General features: G+C 48.5%; 1 protein-coding gene across 1 annotated transcript; it reads left to right on the plus strand.

Annotated features, from left to right (window-relative positions):
* The first annotated feature begins 15,029 nt into the window (after positions 1-15,029).
* LOC131562072 (thrombopoietin receptor-like) lies at positions 15,030-17,532 on the plus strand. Its single transcript, XM_058811648.1, is given in 10 exon segments — positions 15,030-15,107; positions 15,353-15,418; positions 15,421-15,514; positions 15,677-15,806; positions 16,064-16,236; positions 16,340-16,482; positions 16,625-16,784; positions 16,951-17,038; positions 17,157-17,248; positions 17,330-17,532. Coding segments are annotated over 10 exon segments (1,227 nt in total).
* Positions 17,533-18,201: the final 669 nt, after the last annotated feature.

Genomic DNA, 18,201 nt, shown 5'->3' on the forward strand with positions numbered 1-18,201 from the left:
AACTGAAACTGCTATCTGAAGAGGTCTGTCAGCTGGTGATCTTTTGTGTCTGTTCTATGTGTTTGTTGCAAAATTTTACAGAAAACATCTTGCTGCTCTCTCTATAATTTTTAGAAGAGAATAAGTTGATAGATATCCGGAAGAAAATTGTGACCCCCTGCAATTGTTATATTGTCTACGGCTGCGATTGTATGAATCTGGCAAACCGGTGTCTCATGGTCTGTAAGCGACCTCTTGTGACCAAACCTGGTAAAACAGTCTGTTCTGATATAGACCATAAGGTAGGAACTATTTTATAAAGGTGTGTGGGTATGGCTGAGAGTGAATGAGACGCAGCATCGCTGCGACGCGAGAAGCCAGGACAAAGCGACTGAAAATTGTGTGTGAAGTGTTAAACCAACACAGGGAATAACTATGGGAGGTCAACAGAGTACGAAGTGATGTATGCTGACATGTTCTTTACCCTAAGAAATAAACAGGAGTGGCAAAGAGAGTGCGGGGTAAACGTAGCACCTCAGGACCCCCTGGTACTCGCCCTGGAAAAGGATAAGAAAGGTTCAAAGCCTAAAGAACGTTGCTGTGATGCATGTAGTAGAAATGAGAAAAAGCAGAAAGCAGATGCCAGAATTTTGGTGGCAGCAGTTCAAGAATTGCAGACAGTTTTGAATACAGAAAATTTGCAGGGAAAGACAAACAGTGGATGCCAGGATCTATTCTTAGGAACACAAGACCTGTGCATTTTTCCCGCAGCAAAAAAAAAAAAAAAAAAAAACAAAAAAAAAAAAAAAAAAAACCACTTTAAAAATTCTTGCCCCACTTTGAAGGGTGCGGGACCTACCTGTTTTTATTGTCATAAAAAGGGGCACCTGCAAAAAAAAATTGCAGAAAGAAACAGAAGAAACAGCAAGATGAGAAAACTTCTCAGGAGAATCAGAAAGGGCAAGAGTTTTGTTTAACGAAGAGGATCGAATTACACCTAGAAGAGCCCTTGATAATAAAACTAAGAGTAGGTCCTCAGAGTGAAGAATTTGTATTTTTAGTAAATACAGGAGTTTCTCGGTCAACAGTGATGAAATTACCCCAGGGATGTGAGATCAGTTGTGAACAAATCTCAGTAATCGGAGTTACAGGAGAAGCTTTCCCTGTTCCTGTAATAAAAGGAGTAAAAGTTGAAACGAATGACAAATTTGGAGTAAATGATTTATTGTTGATACCAGAGGCCGAGGAAGATATGTTAGGCAGAGATCTAATAATAGCCCTAAATTTACAGATAAAACCCTGTGAAGGAAAACTTGAAATTCATTCTTTACCTGAAGAAGACAATCTAGAAATTAATGACATGGGTTGGCATCCAGGTGAGGTAGAAAAAGGTTTAGAGTGAAGGAGTCTGGTCCCTTTAGTCCCTCCTGGTCGGGGCAAGCCTGTGGATTTTAAAAAGGCAAGAAGGGACTATTTATACAGACTCCAAATATGCTTTTAGTGTAGTACATACTTTTAAAGAAGTTTGGAAGGAAAGGGGACTTAAGGATAATAGAGTCAGAAAAATAATTTGGCTGATAAAAAAAAAAAAAGCAGAAGAGCGACCTCAAGAAAAGGAGATACTAAAATCATGACCTTACAAAAATAAAAATAGAAATCCAGCAGGAGACTCTTTCCCTCCTGCTAGTAAAATTGGTAGCTATAAGGAAATTAGGAGCAACATTTAAGGAGGAAAAGTGAGTTTTTCTTGATGATAGAATTATGATGCCAAAACCAGTGGCACATTAGATCTTAGATAACTTGTATAGACGGACATACTGGGATAACAAGAGCCTTTTGTGATCACCTTTTAAAATTTTTTGGTGTATGGGGATATTTGAAATTAAAAGGCAAATTACCCAGGGGTGTCTCACCTGTTAAAAGGTAAATAAGAAGGTGTTTAAAAGCCCTCCCTCTGGAGGATGCAAAACAGCCTAGCGGCTATTTCAAAAGATCCAGGTTAATTCTGTAGACTTGCTTAAAGTAGGTCGGTGGAAATATCTGTTAATTATAGTAGATCAATTAACTCAGTGGGTTAAAGCACAGTTCAAACAGTACTTTTGGTTAATGCGGGAGCAACTTTTTCGGTTTTAAATCAAGAATTGGTACCTAAAAGTGATGAATTTGTACAAGTTGTGGGAGCAACAGGCCAACCAGAAAAAGCTTACTTTTTGAAACCTATCAAATACAGATTTGTATTTGCCAAATTCGCCAAAACCTCTACTAGGGAGAGACTTACTAGAGAACTTGGGAGCCATAATAAAGTTCAAAAAGGACAGATTTGAATTTCAAGTAAAAGAAGAACAACTGATTACAGCCCTAAGCCTAACAATCAGTTGTGTGAAACCTAAACCTGAGAATCACAATTTTGAGCGAGTCCTGAGCGAGGCATACCCATTAGTATGGGCTACTGATATACCTGGAAAATCAAAACAAGCAGCACCGATTGTTGTTGAACTTAAAGACGGGGCAAGACCGGTGGTAAGAAAACAATACCCTTTGAGAATAGAAGACAGGAAGGGGATTGAGCCCATAATCAAAAGGTTTCTGGAACTGGGGTTATTGGTAGAATGTGAATCGGATTTTAATACACCAATCTTGCCAGTAAAAAAAAAAACCTAATGGAGCTTATAGACTAGTTCAGGACTTGAGAGCAGTAAACGAAATAACCAAGATATTACATCCTTTGGTTGCTAATCCATACACGCTTTTAACTAGACTCAAGGATAATTTGGCCTGGTTCACTGTATTAGACTTGAAAGATGCATTCTTCTGCCTTCCCTTAGCTCCCGAGAGTCAAAAGATTTTTGCCTTTGAATGGGAATCTGTAGATAAAGGAAGAAAGACCCAACTTACCTGGACGGTATTGCCCCAAGGATGGGCGAACTCCCCTACGATTTTTGGGAATCAGTTAGCCAAAGAATTAGAACAGTGGGAAAGGCCGCTGGGAGATGGCACCCTTCTGCAATACGTAGATGACCTCTTAATAGCAACAGTGACAGAGGAAGAATGCATTGAATGGACTATTTCCTTGTTAAATTTCCTGGGTTTAAGTGGATACCGAGTCTCTCAACAGAAAGCACAGCTGGTGCAAAAAGAAGTGGTGTACCTGGGATACGAAGTCTCCAGAGGACAGCGATCCCTGGGAGCAGCTAGGAAAGAGGCCATCTGTCAAATGCCTAAACCAGAGACAGTGAGAGATCTGCGCGCCTTTCTGGGGATGACAGGTTGGTGTCGGCTATGGATCTACCAGTACGGGATACTCGCTAAACCACTGTACGATTTGTTGAAAGAAACTAAGGATGTTCTAGTTTGGACTCCCGAGGCAGAAGGGGCCTTCAAGAAGTTGAAGCTGGAGCTAATGAGAGCACCGGCTTTAGGTCTCCCAGATGTATCAAAACCATTCTGGCTGTTCTCCCATGAACGACAAGGGATGGCCCTAGGAGTCCTGGCACAGCAGTTGGGAACACACAAGAGAGCTGTGGCCTACTTCTCCAAGCGATTGGATGAAGTAAGTAAAGGATGGCCAGGCTGTCTGAGGGCAGTGGCCGCAGTGATAATTAACATAGAAGAGGCCAGAAAGCTCACACTGGGCCAAAAGATGACTGTGTTAGTATCTCACACTGTGTCGGCTGTGCTGGAACAGAAAGGCAACCATTGGTTGTCCCCTTCCAGATTCCTAAAATACCAGGCCATCTTGGCTGAATCAGATGACATAACCATTCAGGTAACTAACATTGTGAACCCAGCTTCATTTCTAGAAGGGAGAGCCCCAGCAGAACCCATCGAACACGACTGCCTGGAAACAATTGAAGCCGTCTATTCCAGTCGCCCAGATCTCAAAGAAGAGCCGCTCGAAGGTGCGGACAACTGGTTCTCAGATGGCAGCAGCTTCGTGAAGCAAGGAGTAAGAATGGCTGGCTATGCAGTCACCACTACAGAAAGGGTAATTGAGTCAAACCCCTTGCCTGCAGGGACCTCAGCCCAAAAGGCAGAGCTGATAGCTCTGACCCGAGCCCTGGAATTGGCAGAAAACATACAAATTAATATATGGACAGACTCTAAATATGCCTTCTCTGTTGTACATGCTCATGGGGCCATCTGGAAAGAAAGAGGACTATTGACTACACAAGGAAAAACAGTCAAACATGCAGAAGAGATTCTGCGATTGCTAGAGGCGGTCCAACTCCCAGCACAAGTGGCCATAATGCATTGTAAAGGACATCTGAAAGGTAACACTATTCCAGAAATAGGGAACAGGAAGGCAGATACAGAAGCTAAATTGGCTGCCACAAGGAAAAGAGAAGTGGAAATAGTGGCCCTAATACCAGGAGAGCTGGATACCAATATCCAGCCAGAATACCAAGAATCAGATCATAGATGGATTCAAAAGAATAAAGGTAAACTGTTAGACAGTGGATGGGGACAATTAGAAACAGGACAGTTGATAATACCAGGGAACATAATGTGGCAGATTGTGAAGGCGGAGCATGAAAAGGCCCATTGGGGTCTAGATCCGCTTTATCAACATTTGCGAGCCAGGATAGCAGGACCGAAATTATTTACTACTGTAAAGCACGTCACATCCCAGTGCGAGCGGTGTCTGAAAAGTAACCCGAACACAGGAACCAAAGTACATCAAGGAGCCATAAATCGAGGTAAATTCCCAGGTGAAGTATGGCAAATTGATTTTTCTGAACTCCCAAGAAAAGGGGGGTTTCGGTATTTGTTGGTACTAACTGATACATTTTCTGGGTGGCCTGAAGCATTCCCTTGTAGGACAAATAAGGAAAGAGAAGTGACTAAAGTACTGTTGAATGAAATTATTCCATGGTTTGGGGTACCAAAGAGCATTTCTTCGGATAGAGGTACACACTTCTGTGCAAAAGTGGTGAGAGCAATAAGCAAAGCATTACAAATCAAATGGCAACTACACACACCTTATCGTCCACAGGCCAGTGGGCAAGTGGAAAAGATGAATCATCTCATCAAACAGCAAATTGCCAAAATATGCCAGGAGACTAATTTGCAGTGGTATCAGGCTTTGCCTATTGCTCTGCTTAGGCTGAGAGTCAAACCAAGATCAAAAGAAAAGTTAAGCCCATTTGAAATTTTGTATGGTAGACCTTATGCTATGCAAGTTGTAAATGGGGACGCTATAGACCAAATCGGTAATCAGTATATTTATGATTATGTAATTACGGTGGGGAAACAGTTTGATAAGAATGCTACTGTGGTGATAGGGCACCAACCTAAACAACCCGACTGCAAATTGCATCCGTTTAATCCCGGTGATTGGGTGTATGTTAAGAATCTTTTAGGAAAACCCCTACAAGAGAAGTGGGAGGGACCTTTCCAAGTACTGCTGACTACCTTCACTGCGGTTCGGATCAAGGAGCGACCCACGTGGATCCATTACTCACGAGTCAAGAAAGCTCCGGAGAATAAAAAAGAGGAGCAGACATCATGATCCTGACTCCACCTCAGATCTTCACAACCCTGATCATTGGACTAATGATAAGTATAGTGCTTCCCCAAGACTCTTCCCCAATAGACCCATGGTCTCATGCGCACCAGTGTATCCACCCAGAGTTGGGAACGAGAGGGCCCTATTTCGAGGTTTATGCCTTACGTAACAATCAGCCATATGCAAGTGAAGTGTGGGATCAGCCCTCCATGGTAGCATACAAGGGAGACCAAGTCCAAATTGGGTGTCGAGAACTTGACCCAGAGGAAGGGAAAACAAGGCGGCTAGTATTAACAATTAAACCCTTGATGCCAGCCTTTAAACATAACCTAATTACCTTTAGTCCAGTGAAAATGGGCAGGCCCACAGTCTGGATCCAGCAAAAAGGCCCAATTTCATGTCAGTGGAGCGACTTCAGGGAGGATCCACCTGGATCACAACAACCGATAAAGGGGGTGATTTATAGAGAAGATTCACTTGGGGAGCTACGCCCTCAAAACATAACCTATGACCCTCACCCCCTTCTCCATTCTCCGGGAGAAATTGTAATATCTAGTGGTCCTGAGGGAGGAAAAGCACTGTGTGAGATGGCATTTAGATTGGATCAGTCAATGACGTTCACATGTGAAAGGGAGTTGAAAACACTGGGACAGGATATTAGCTCCCTCGGGCGTGCTCTCGGGCGTGCTGTCGATTATAGGATACAATTACCAGAAGACATGATCCCATTGTATCCAGATCTAGACTTGCCTCAAGAAACCACCCTACCAGTGGAGTGTAAAGCAGTACACAACCTAACCTTTATAGGGCCTCAGGTGATAAGAAAATCTAACGAACTAAAATTATTGTTAGACCCCACTTATTCCCTGAAAAAAGGTGCAAATTCACACCGATATTACTTATTTGCAAAAGGATTGCCGACCATTTATACAGCAAAGCCTTAAGGGATGGAATGCATGGCTAGCGACAAGGTCTCATCACAGAAAAACAAAAAGAGATCTAAGTGGGTGGATTGGCACCGGATTTGGCATAGTAAACACAATAGATCAAGAGGTATTAGTAAACGATCTAAGTACCGTCACATCGAGCTTAGGAAAGCTTAAGGTGCCTCTCAGTACATCCATGCTTACATTAGCTGAAACACAATCGCTAGTGGTGAAATTACTAACCATGGTAGCGAACCACACTGCAGAGGATTTTGTGAAGCTCGCTAACTACACAGGGGAGCTTGGCAAAGACATTGCACTCGCTATCCAATGCTCTCAGACGCAACAATGGGTACAGTCAGTAGCGGCAGGAATAATGAGAGAAGGAACGGCAGGTATATTACCTCAAGAAATAAGGGAAACAATATTAAAGGACAATCATACTACACGATTTGAAAGGGACCATCAAGCTTGGTGGCAATTAGTAAACTTCACTTACGAACCTCAACAAGAACACGTTGAAGCTTATGTCCTCACCATTAGTGCGGCAGAGGAAAGAGGTATCTTTCCCATCCTCACTTTAGGGACAATACATCAAGATGTCATTGTCAGGCCAATAAACCATAACGTCTGGGCCAGTTATGATTACACCAAAAATAAGTGGCAATCGGTTAGCACAGAAGCATGCATCCCTAGAGGACAATTAGGCTATGTTTGCGAAAATGCTGTGGTAGAAGCCAAAGATTTATGCTTAGATGCTGAAAATAGTGTATGTACCTTAGAAATGCTTCCGCATGATAGAACACAATCACAAGTTTACTATATAGGAAATGGGTGTGCTTGCGTAAGGACAGCTTGTGACAACGTCACTATAGATAATTGCCTAGAAGAGACTAACAATACTAACTTTTGTGTATGCAACTTTACCAAGATCATAGGTTGTGATTTTCATTACACTGTCCCAATAACTACCCAACAGCTAATTAACGCAAATTTCAACCTATATCAAGAGATACCGAAATTACAAATAGGGATGGACGTCAAAATTCTCAAAGCAATGCTTGCACACCCTAAAGTAAAGAAATTGGTGCAAAAGGTGAATCAAACAACTAAACGAATGGTATGGCAGATAGAACACAATTCAGAAAGGATAAAGAACGTCCTGACCGAAGTAGAACAAGTAGGCCAGCATCACTGGTGGGACATCTTTACAGGATACTCCCCAACAGCTACACAGGTCTTCCATTACCTGGTGCACCCAATGCTAGTAGTAATTATAGCTTTGTTATTACTAACTCTTACAAACATTTGTTTGTGGTGGAGACTAAGGGGCATAATGAAGAGGACCCAAATGATTTGGGCAATGGCACAAGCCTATCAGCGTCCTGTGGGACCAGAACTTGACGAAAGAATTCGTAAGCTATAAGAAAAGGGGGGAATGAAGCCCCAAAGCAGATAGCCTCCAAGAAATAATGAGTTAAAACATAGAATGTGAGGCATTTGAAGAAGGCATAGTATTAGGAAACACATAGAGCAATTAATCAGCTAAAGCATGAAACACAATGACAGGAAGGAGATAGGGATAGGGGGAACTGATGGGCTAAGCATGTTCAGAGCCAACAATGTCAAACTGACCCTAAGAACTTTGCCAAGCCATAGAGACCAAGCCAAGTACACCGGGAATTGACCAAATTAGGGAAGAGGTTCAAAAGTTTAAAGAGGAAGAGTCATCGGAAAGACCCCGTCTATGATGAAGGCAACAGGAACGACCACCCGAAAATTCCCCAAAAGAGATGTCTCCACCTACGCTCCGCCTACACCACGCCCCATATGAATATGCATGATTATGTATCTGATCTGATGTAATCCTATACCCAAAATTGTATATAAGGCTTGCTTTTGCTATGTGAACTCAGAAATCCACTTCGTGATTTCTCCGACGCGTCGTAATAAAATACCTCCTGCTTATCTGACTTAGGCTGAGTCTCTTAAGCAGTTATTCTCGCCTTTTGGGGCAAAATTCGGCATCAATACAGACAGACCAGATTGGGCAACTGAATCCAAAACACCATCACCAGAGGTCAACTAAGAAATTACCCTTTGGTAAAGAAATCTCCATAACACATTCCACGTGTTCACAACAACAGGTGCAGCAAGTGAAGATAAGAATTGTTTCTCATTCTTTTCTCTGATCTTCTCACAGCCTTCCCCAGAAAAATGCCTGGCAAAGTTATGCCTGCTGCTCTCTGTGGAGAGATCTGCAGCCACAGACAATACCTGCAGTTAATTGTGAGCAGAACATCTTGAGCAGCTTTCCTAATTATGTCATTTCAAGCTGGAAACTCATGATGGTCTGAAGAGCAATATGGACTTCATGACAATCATTACAGGAGACAATCTGCAAGTGACATTCTCACCAGTGCTCACTCAGGAAAGCCAAGGATGAGATGCATCTGATCTATCTTCAGATGGCTGCCAGGGCACACAGGTCACTTTGCTTTGTGGAGAAAGAGAGACACTACTGCCAAGTTTAAATGCCTCCTCATATGGGACGTGTGTGTCTTAGAATAAGGGAACTCATCACTCTGGAGAATTGTCTCTGCAACCAGGTATGACAATCTGGAAAAGTAGCTCAGATGCATTCTGAACAGATAAACAGGGCCATATTTGAAAGATTCAGAAAATCAGTAACAGAGATAAAAACAGAAGCCAGACATCCCAGAACTACACTCACATTTCATTTGCTTCCCTAGAGACCAGATGCACAGCTTCACAACCCCACCAGGAACAATTCTCCTGATCAACCTGTCTCTTCCATGAGCACAGGAAGATGCCAGCTGTGCTACTGAGGCATGTGGTCACTTTCCTGCCACTGCTGAGCAGGACAGAGCTAAATAAATCCCCTCTGCTATCAGAGCAGAACAGGTACAAGCAGCTCTGCAGCTGCCATGAAGAGACAGCAAGGAGCAAATTCCTGTCTTAAATGCTGATTGCAGCACAGGGGGAAATAAACCAAACATGCTGTCCATCAAGCAGATTACATGAAGGACAGGAATATCAAGACAAAAAGTCCACATTCAGATACCTGTTGACTGAAGTTGTTCAGGAATTGCTTTGCTCCTTACTACTCAAACTTGGCACTGTTTGAGGGTAAGAAAACCCTGATTCAGCCAGACCAAAGCACATGGATGAGAACTGCATCTTTGTGGAATGGCATCTTGCTTCCAAACTGAGATTTCTCATCAAAACACCCATCTGAAAAAGATTCCACTCAGATGAAAGAAAAGCCCCTTTTGAATTTACTTGTCCCAAGTCATGCAGCAGAAACTTGGCTCTCTCCCAGCCTCCACAACACTGCCCTTGCCACTGCACTGGATCGTCTGAGCTGCCACCAATGGGTGTCTGTTTGTCTCTCCATTTTTGTGGAAAACCCTCTAGAGAAGTTGTGTTCAGCACAATGCACAAGTAGACATTTTTTATCCTAGAGCATTTGTAGGGAAAGGAAACAATCTGTGGCATTGGTCATCTCTGCCAGACAGTTTTTCCTGAGGAAGAGGCATGCAAAGCTTGCCATGTGCTTTGTCACATCTGACAAAAGTGCTCAGTACCGTTTGCCAGCAGACAATGTGGCCTGGGGCTCCTCTGAGCCATCGTTCCTCTCCTTCACCGGCTCCTTGACAGATGGGCCTTCAGCCTTCTGGTTTTCCATCCCCGACAAAGACACAGAGAAACCCCATCAATCTTTAGAGTATAAAACAGGAAATTCCCTGTTGAAAACACAAGTTAAAACCAGGATCACTGCTACCAAGGCTTAGGGAAACATTTCCTAACTTACAGATGAAACAGACCAGAGATTCAGTGATGCCAACTCTTTGTTTTCAACAGCCCAAGGCAGGTCATGGGTGCTACCAGACTGATAGCAGTCTAAAATCCCAAATTCCTTAGTCTTGAGCAGAAATGGGAATAATGCAAACTGGCAGGCAATGAGTGTTCGTGAAGGAAGCAGCAGAACAAACTGGACTCTTTGGGGGTTGGCCCAGTGTGTTGGAAGTTGCTTTGGTTCAACACTCACTCTCCCTGTGCCTGCACAAAGGCAGGCTCCCTTCTATAATGTCGATAGAAAAAATAAAATCCCTCCCCCCCAAACAAACAAAGGATTTTCCCCTGGATGCTGCTGAATTCACCAAGCTTCTTCCAGCCCCACATGGCTGGACAGCAGGGCAGTATTCCCAAAAGACAGACAGTCATTGTAGTAACTAGGATTGACCTGGACATCTTTTGTAAATTTGGGAATTTTCTTGGCACTACTACTTCCAGTGTCCTTTGCAAAGACTCTGTTATCTTCAGAAGCACAATTCTCACTTAATTGCTTTACAGGGGGCAGAGTAGGGAGAGCATGGTGGGGGTTACTCTTAAATGTAAACCCATTTTCTCCTCTTTCCCTTTCCTCTTTGTGACCAATATTTAAAATATTCAAAACCCCACTTTTCCCTAAAAATATCAGTTCCTTTGTGGTCTGCAGATGAACAGGCTGAGGATTAACAGCTCATTCCCAGGAGCAAAATGATTCAGCAGAAGAGGAATGAGCTAAAGACAGATTGGGTATGTTTGATCTCATATTAGCAGAGGCAATACTTGCACAAAGGAGACATTTCTCCTGCCCAGCACTTACTTTCTTCTTAATTCTTGTCAGAATATCTTCCAGGTCACGGGGGGAAAGAGATTGTTCCAAAAGTGTTGTAAATTGTTGATGATTGAGCAACATCTTCACCATCTCCTGTCCATAATGCCGAAGGAAGGAAGGAAGGAAGGAAGGAAGGAAGGAAGGAAGGAAGGAAGGAAGGAAGGAAGGAAGGAAGGAAGGAAGGAAGGAAGGAAGGAAGGAAGGAAGGAAGGAAGGAAGGAAGGAAGGAAGGAAGGAAGGAAGGAAGTGAAAGAAAAGTGAACAAACACAGGAAGAGTGTTAAAAGAAAAGGCTGATACCTTAAACTCATCAGGTGCAATCCCTGCATAAGAAGGCATTGCCTACTTAGCAAAGAGGGAGATTTACCTCACTTGACACTGCACAGTGCTGTCAGCTGAACACAAGAGGCAAGAGGAGAATGTGGGGCAACAGAAAAATACCATTTCACTCTGAAACTGGGGGTGTGCTTCTGTGGCATCAAAGCATCCCAGAGACCAAGCAAAACACATCTGCTTTGTTGTCAGAGCCTGTTAGCAGTGTCTTGCTGCCATTGCAAAATAATTTGCCTTTCTTTAACTGGCAGGGAAGCCAGGAATAAACACCTCATGCATCCTCTTGATTATTCTATACTCTGTGTATGCACAGGGGCAGCTAGTTGCTCTGGTGTTCTTGGCAGCTATTCATGGGAATTTCATCACCAAAGGAAGGGGATTTTGGTGGTTTGGGTTGATTTTGCCAGTAGGAAACCACAGTTTTCTTCAAGAAGAAATGTGGACCTCACTAAGCCACAGATAACAGCATTCTAGAAATCTGCAGAACAGGTTTAGAAAGACTGAATATGTTGGCTAAAGACCCCTGAAATATTTCTAGCAAAGTCTGAAGTTAATGGGAAATGGATGTTTGGGATCCTTCAGTGATGGACATTAGCAAACACTTTGGCTTTGTGTTGTGCACCTAAGGCCAAACAAAAGTGTTGGACTGGCTGATCTGAGCTCCTTTGATCTCAGTAAAGAATCCTTCAAGCCACAGGAAAAAGGTGGCAATGCTCCTTTTTGCTGGCCAACCTCAGGTCTCCCAGCACAGCCATTTGCCCAGGCAGCCCAGAGCAGTGGTCACAGTGCCAAGGCTGACAGAGCTCAAGAAGAGTTTGGACAATGCTCTCAAGCACATGGAGTGACTCTTGGGGTCACTGCACATGGCCAGGAGATGGGCTCGATGACCCTGATGGGCCCTTCCAACTCAGCATATTCCATGGTTCTGTGACCCTTATTCACACCGTGAGGTAACTTCATATTCCCTTTAGTTTCCACTCTTGTGTGGTTTCACCTTCACAGCCAGACACAAAGCGGTTTTCCTGTTTTGGGAGGTGAAATGAAGATCATTACTTGTGTCCTTGTGGCAGTCCTGAGCAAGCTTCCCTGCCACGTGTGGCAGCCTCTCAGCCCTGGGGGTGCCTGCGAGCTGGGTGACTCCAATTCTCTCCACCAGGGACAGGAGGAGTTGGGCCGCACACTCGCGCACCGGGGCGGGGCGGCTGCTGGGGAGGAGAGAGCAAACCCTGGGCACAGGGACAAGGAGCAGCGGCAGCGCCGGCCTTGGCCAGAGCTGCTCCCTGCCCTTGCTGGGGGAAGGAGCCCGGGCTCTCCCTGCGCCTTCAGACACCTGCACAAGGCTCTGTCCTCAGCTAAACACAAAGGTAGCATTGCACACTAGGCCTGCCTGCACGGAAGAGGGAGGAATTCAGTCTCCCTGCACTGTCTGATACTCAGTTTCTTTCACAGTATTTACTCGGAGAAAGATTAAAGAAATAGATGACATATGAATAATTTAGAAGTTAGGACAATTGATGCTGACCCATCAGAGGACACCCAGTACACAGAGCTACAGCAGGACTGAGGCTCTTTCCACCCATTTATCCCCAAATCTGCAGACCTTTGGAAAACAACAAATGCAGGGAAAACACGTGGTGGGCTGTGAAGTTGCAGAATATCCAGCAATGCAGCCTGTTTCTGCTGTGGGGCTTGGCAATGGATCCATCTGAATGTTTTACCCTATTGCAAAGCTGAGGAAAGGGGGGCAGGCAGTTTAGCCAGGCTGTCCTGCTCTAGAGAGTGTCTCTTGGGAACTATCAGGCCCAGCACCAACATTTAAGGCAGCATTTGCTCCAACTGTCCCATGGCTGTCAGCCTGTAGAGGTGCCTGTAAAGTGATTCATCTTCTAAAGGCTAACATGAAACATCAGTTTGCATAGAAAGTAGAGCTCTAAGCCAGGACAGTCATACAAGACTCCTTTGGCAGGAGCTGCACCTGCTGTGCAGGCTGTGCCACACCCAGCAGATTGTCCCCCATGTGCTCCACGCCCCAGCAAGGACCCTCCTCATTTCCCAAGTTAATGGCATCACGAGGAGACGTGGTTTTTCCAGGGCCTCTGTGGTTAGAGCTGTGAAATACCAAACACTGCTCACAGCTGCAATTGCAATTGCCCCTCTGCCCACAAAAGCACAAGGCTCTATCCTTGGCCTTTGCAGGCACTTTCCCTTCCCCATCAGTCACCACATCTAGGAAAATCTGACAGACTGGGAGAACTCCAGGGAGCAGCAGGAAGCTGAGTCAGAGGAGCTTTAGTTTGGGTATCAGGAAAAAGGGTTTTTCACCCAGAGGGTGGCTGGGCACTGGAACAGGCTCCCCAGGGCAGTGGTCACAGCACCAAGCCTGACAGGGCTGAAGGAGCATTTGGACAGCAATCTCAGGAACTTGGTGTGACCCTTGGGCTGCTCTGGGCAAGGCCAGGAGCTGGACTCCATGGTCCTGATGGGCCCCTTCCAGCTCCCCATATTCTACACTTCTGTGATTCTGAGAACTGATGGGCTGCAGGAGGGCAGAAATAGGTGACGAGAGGACAGAAGTGAGGTTGGTTGGAGAATCAAGTCACTGAGTTCATAGAAGATGCAGGATACAGGATCCTTCCCTCCAACCATTCCCATTCTCTGTCTCATCCCTTCTCCCTCCCACACACACAAAGGTGAAGAATATCACTAAAAGAAGAAGAACCTACTTGACTCCCATGTCCATGAGAGCAGTCATTGCTCGTGCAGGAGTCACATTCTCCACCAGGATCCCCAGGGTCTGACTGGCTGCTTTCTGAACAAATTCTGGGGAGCTGGACACCATCTGGAGAAGGACCCGAGCAACCTCATCCACCTCAGAGTCCATGTCCTTCTTCAAGGTCACAGAGAGCTCTCCCAGAGTGACAATGGCAGAGCAGGACACCTTGGAACGGAGGTTGGTCACCTGGGGAAGCCATGAGGGGAAACATAAGAATCACCTTGAAAAGAAAACCAGTTGCCTTCAGGAGAAGTCCCAGGAAATGACAACACTTCCCACTGTGTCCAGGGGAACATACAAGGACAGGAACAGCTGGAGAGCACAAGCACAGAAAGGCACTTACTCTGGCACCAATTTCTGGCCTCAGACCTGCTCACTGTGGGCCTAAACTAAAAATTTCATTCAGTGTTCTACTTAACACTTCTAAAATGTCCACAGCTTTCATTTTAGGCCCTTTTACTAGAAAATTAAAGCAAGGGCTGCTTTCAAATCATCAAGGCACACGTCATAAAGATAAAAGAGTCAGGTGCTCCTGTTCCAAAAAGCAACACCAGCAGTTGAAGCACTCAGCCAGGAAACAGAAAACACAGGCTCAGTTCTACAGAATAATTTGCATTGTTGAATTACAGCTTGGGCAGAAACTGGGACTCTGGGAAATAACATCATCAGTGTCTCAATTTCTGCCTTTGCACTCAAAGATGAGTGTCAGATACCCGACCTGCCAGTAAATACAGCTGCATGTGCCCACAGATCCTACAGACAGCTGACAGAAATTAGAAATCTCAGGTCTAAAACCAGAAATGAAGGCAGACCCTGAGCACACATAGAGATGAACAAGCACATACCTACTCTACACACCGTGTATGAAGTATGGGGGACAATTCAGAACAACGTTCTCACCTCGCTGGTAACTGCCAAGCAAACCTCACGGAGGCTTCAAAGCAGGACCTCTGAATGGGACCCAGCCAGGTGTTGGATGGTGAAGAGTCCCTTCTCGTTCAGCTCCCTGAAAGGCAGAAGATTGATTTTTCTCTCCACCAAGGCAGCACCCTCTGAAATGAGCAGCACTGGGACAGGTACATAGAGGTGTCAGGGATGGGCAGGGGCGTTTGGAGCCTGCAGTTGCTCCTCAGCTTGGCCCCTCTCCTGCAGAGGCTGGTCCAGGCCAACACTTGGGTGGTGCTCCGGGGCCTGGAGCCAGGGGTGAGGTACCACATCTGTACCAGCTGTGCAGCAAGCCCGACGGTACCTCCATGGACGGCGTCTGGGGGCCCTGGTCGCAGGCTCTGGCTGCAGAGACCCCCCACTCCTCCGGTGAGCAGCCATCCCCTCTGCAGGGTGCTGGCAGCAGCAGCAGGGAGGCACCCACGCCTGGGGCTGCAGGGCTGGGGGTCCTGTTGTAGCAAGGTGTGACTCCCAAGTTTTGGGGGGCCAAGGGGAAGCAGCCCCCTCCCTGTCCTGGCTCTCCCTGCCCAGGAGACATCGGGCTGTGCTGCAGAACCCCTGACCTGCGGCACGTGCGCTGCGAGCGGGGCTGGGACCCTGCAGAGCCCCACAGCTCCCACCAGCTCCTCTACCGGCCACCTCCGAGCGGGGCTGGCACAAGGTAAGGGGCATGGCAGGCAGGTGGCACCCATGCAGGCACATCCCAGAGACCACTGGTCCTGCTGCGTCCCAATATCCCACACTGGGCCCCTTGCCCATGCCCTGCTCTGTCCTGCCCTTCCACCACCAATCTCATACCCCCTCACCACATTGCACCTCCAACTACAAGCAGCAGTAGCTTTCCTGGGGAAGAGCAGGAGGACTGCTGGCTGTGGGTATGCTTTGGTGAGACACTCTGGCTCCCCACTCCTCCCACAGGGAAGATGCATGGCAACAGTGCGATGAGGTAAGCAGGGGGGCACAGGGCACCTATGCCTGCACCTTCCAGCCCAAGGCTGGCAGTGCCATCTCTGTCCTGGTGAATGTCACCAGGACCCACATGCTGCCCACACTCAGCTACTTCAAGGAGCCCTTTTGGCTGCACCAGGCTGGTGAGTCCCAGTGCCACCGCAGCCCCTGCTTGGCTCACAGGGGACACAGTGTCCCCTGTCCCGTTTCACAGGAGCGACAAATGCCTATCCCCAACACCAGCAGTGCTCACAGATGCCCCACAGCTTGTGCAGGCAACAGCGTCGCAGGGCCGGCTGAGCCTGCAGTGGCTGCCGCCCCTGGAGCTGCCTGCAGAGCAGCTGGACTACCAGGTCCGCTATGCCATGGAGAACAGCCATGACTGGAAGGCAAGGCCTGCCCAGGGTACCCCGAGCAGCGCTGCCCCCCTTCGCTGCTGACACACGGCAGGCGCGGGGTCGGGCCAAGCGGGACCCGCCCCTTGGTGCCAGCCCACAGCAGCCCTGCCTCCAGCTCGGCTCTGCCCCGCAGGTCCTGCAGGTTCCGCGAGCAGCGAGGAACGAGGTCCTGGAGCTGCGGCCAGGCTCCCGCTACCCCGCGCAGGTGCGGGCCCAGCCCAGCGGGCCGTGGTACCGGGGCAGCTGGAGCGCCGGGCCCAAACCCGTTGTGGTTGATGCCGTGGCCGATGCGGGTAAGGGGCAGGGCTGGAGGCTGCGGCCGCAGGAGCCACACGGCTGACGGCAAGAGGCGGACAGTGCTGGAAATGGGGAGGGGGGCACGGGGCAGGGGGCTGCGAGGGGCTCAGAGATGGTGGCTCTGGGAAAGGCTACAGTTCCGGCATTCCTCCTCCGATGCAGGCTGGCTCATCCCCAGTGTTACGGTGGTGCCGCTGCTCTTCTCAGCAGCGCTCCTGGGGCTGCGCTGCACCTTCCCCTCCCTCTACAGGTAAGGGCTGTGCCAGGGGCAGGCGGGGGGGTCCAGCACCAAGCCTGGGCACCTTGCATGGGGCATTAGGGCACCTCAAGTCTGAGGGTCAATTCGATGCCCCTTCCTGCGTAGCCAGCAACATGAAGCAGAAACTCTGGCCGCCCGTTCCTGAGCTGCACCGTGCTCTGGGCAGCTTCCTCCAGGAAAGCAGCAAACACGGCCAGGTGAGTGGGTGGGCAGGGTGACTCAGCTGCTCCCGGGGGCAGCTCGAAGGGCAGCCCCTACCCCGTCCACTCCATGTCGCCCCAGGCCATGCCTTCAACAAGCAGCCGCCGGAGGAGACCGTCCTGCCCTGCCTGCTGGAGGTGCTGCCCGGCCCGCGGCGTGAGGCGGGCCCGCCGCCGGAGCACGCTGGGGGCCTCCTGTCCAGCACTGACATCGCCAACCAGTCCTACCTGCTCATGAGCGGCTGGGAGCCGCGGGCAGCCACGACCGCCCCCACCCCGCCATAAACTCCTGTTTTCCCCCGAGCCCCCGCCTGGTTCCTCCTGCGCCGCCGCGCCCCCGGCCCGGATCGCCTCACCTTAGCAAGAACGCCCCGCCCTGGTCCCGCCCGGTCCCGTCCCCGGTCCCGTCCCCGGTCCCGCCCCCTCACTTCACGCGCGGAGCGCTCCGCCCCGTCCCGCGGCTCAGCCAATCGCGTTGCGTCGCGCGGCCGTCGCCGGGCAGTGCGCGGCCGGTGGGTGTGAAGCGGCCAAGCGCGGCCCCGTCCGCCCGCCATTTGAAATGCTGCGGGGCGGCCGAGCGGCGGCGGCGCCGCTGCTGAGGTGAGCGTGCCACAGGGCCGGAGAGGCGGCCTGGAGGCGCAGTCCCGAGAGGGGAGGCTGTGGTGAGGCGGGCAGGGGAAGGGAGAATGTCGCTTATCGGAGGGAGCCCCAAAGAGCGGCTGGAAGAGGTGCCGGCTGATCAAGGAGCCCCGAGGAGCGGAGGGAGGGCGTATCGGCTGACGGAGTGTCCCGAGGAGCGCCTGGGGAGAGTGGGGGTGTGCTTTGGCGGGGAGGAGCGGCCGGAGCGCTTGCACGGTCCGGTGGGGGGAGGCCGGCGGGCCTGTCGGAGTAGGCTCAGCCCGGCCGGTGGGCACGGCTAACCCCGCCCGCCCGCAGGACCACGGCGCAGTTCCT

Source organism: Ammospiza caudacuta, chromosome 10 (genome assembly GCF_027887145.1).
Source record: "Ammospiza caudacuta isolate bAmmCau1 chromosome 10, bAmmCau1.pri, whole genome shotgun sequence".
Taxonomy (NCBI): Eukaryota; Metazoa; Chordata; class Aves; order Passeriformes; family Passerellidae; genus Ammospiza; species Ammospiza caudacuta.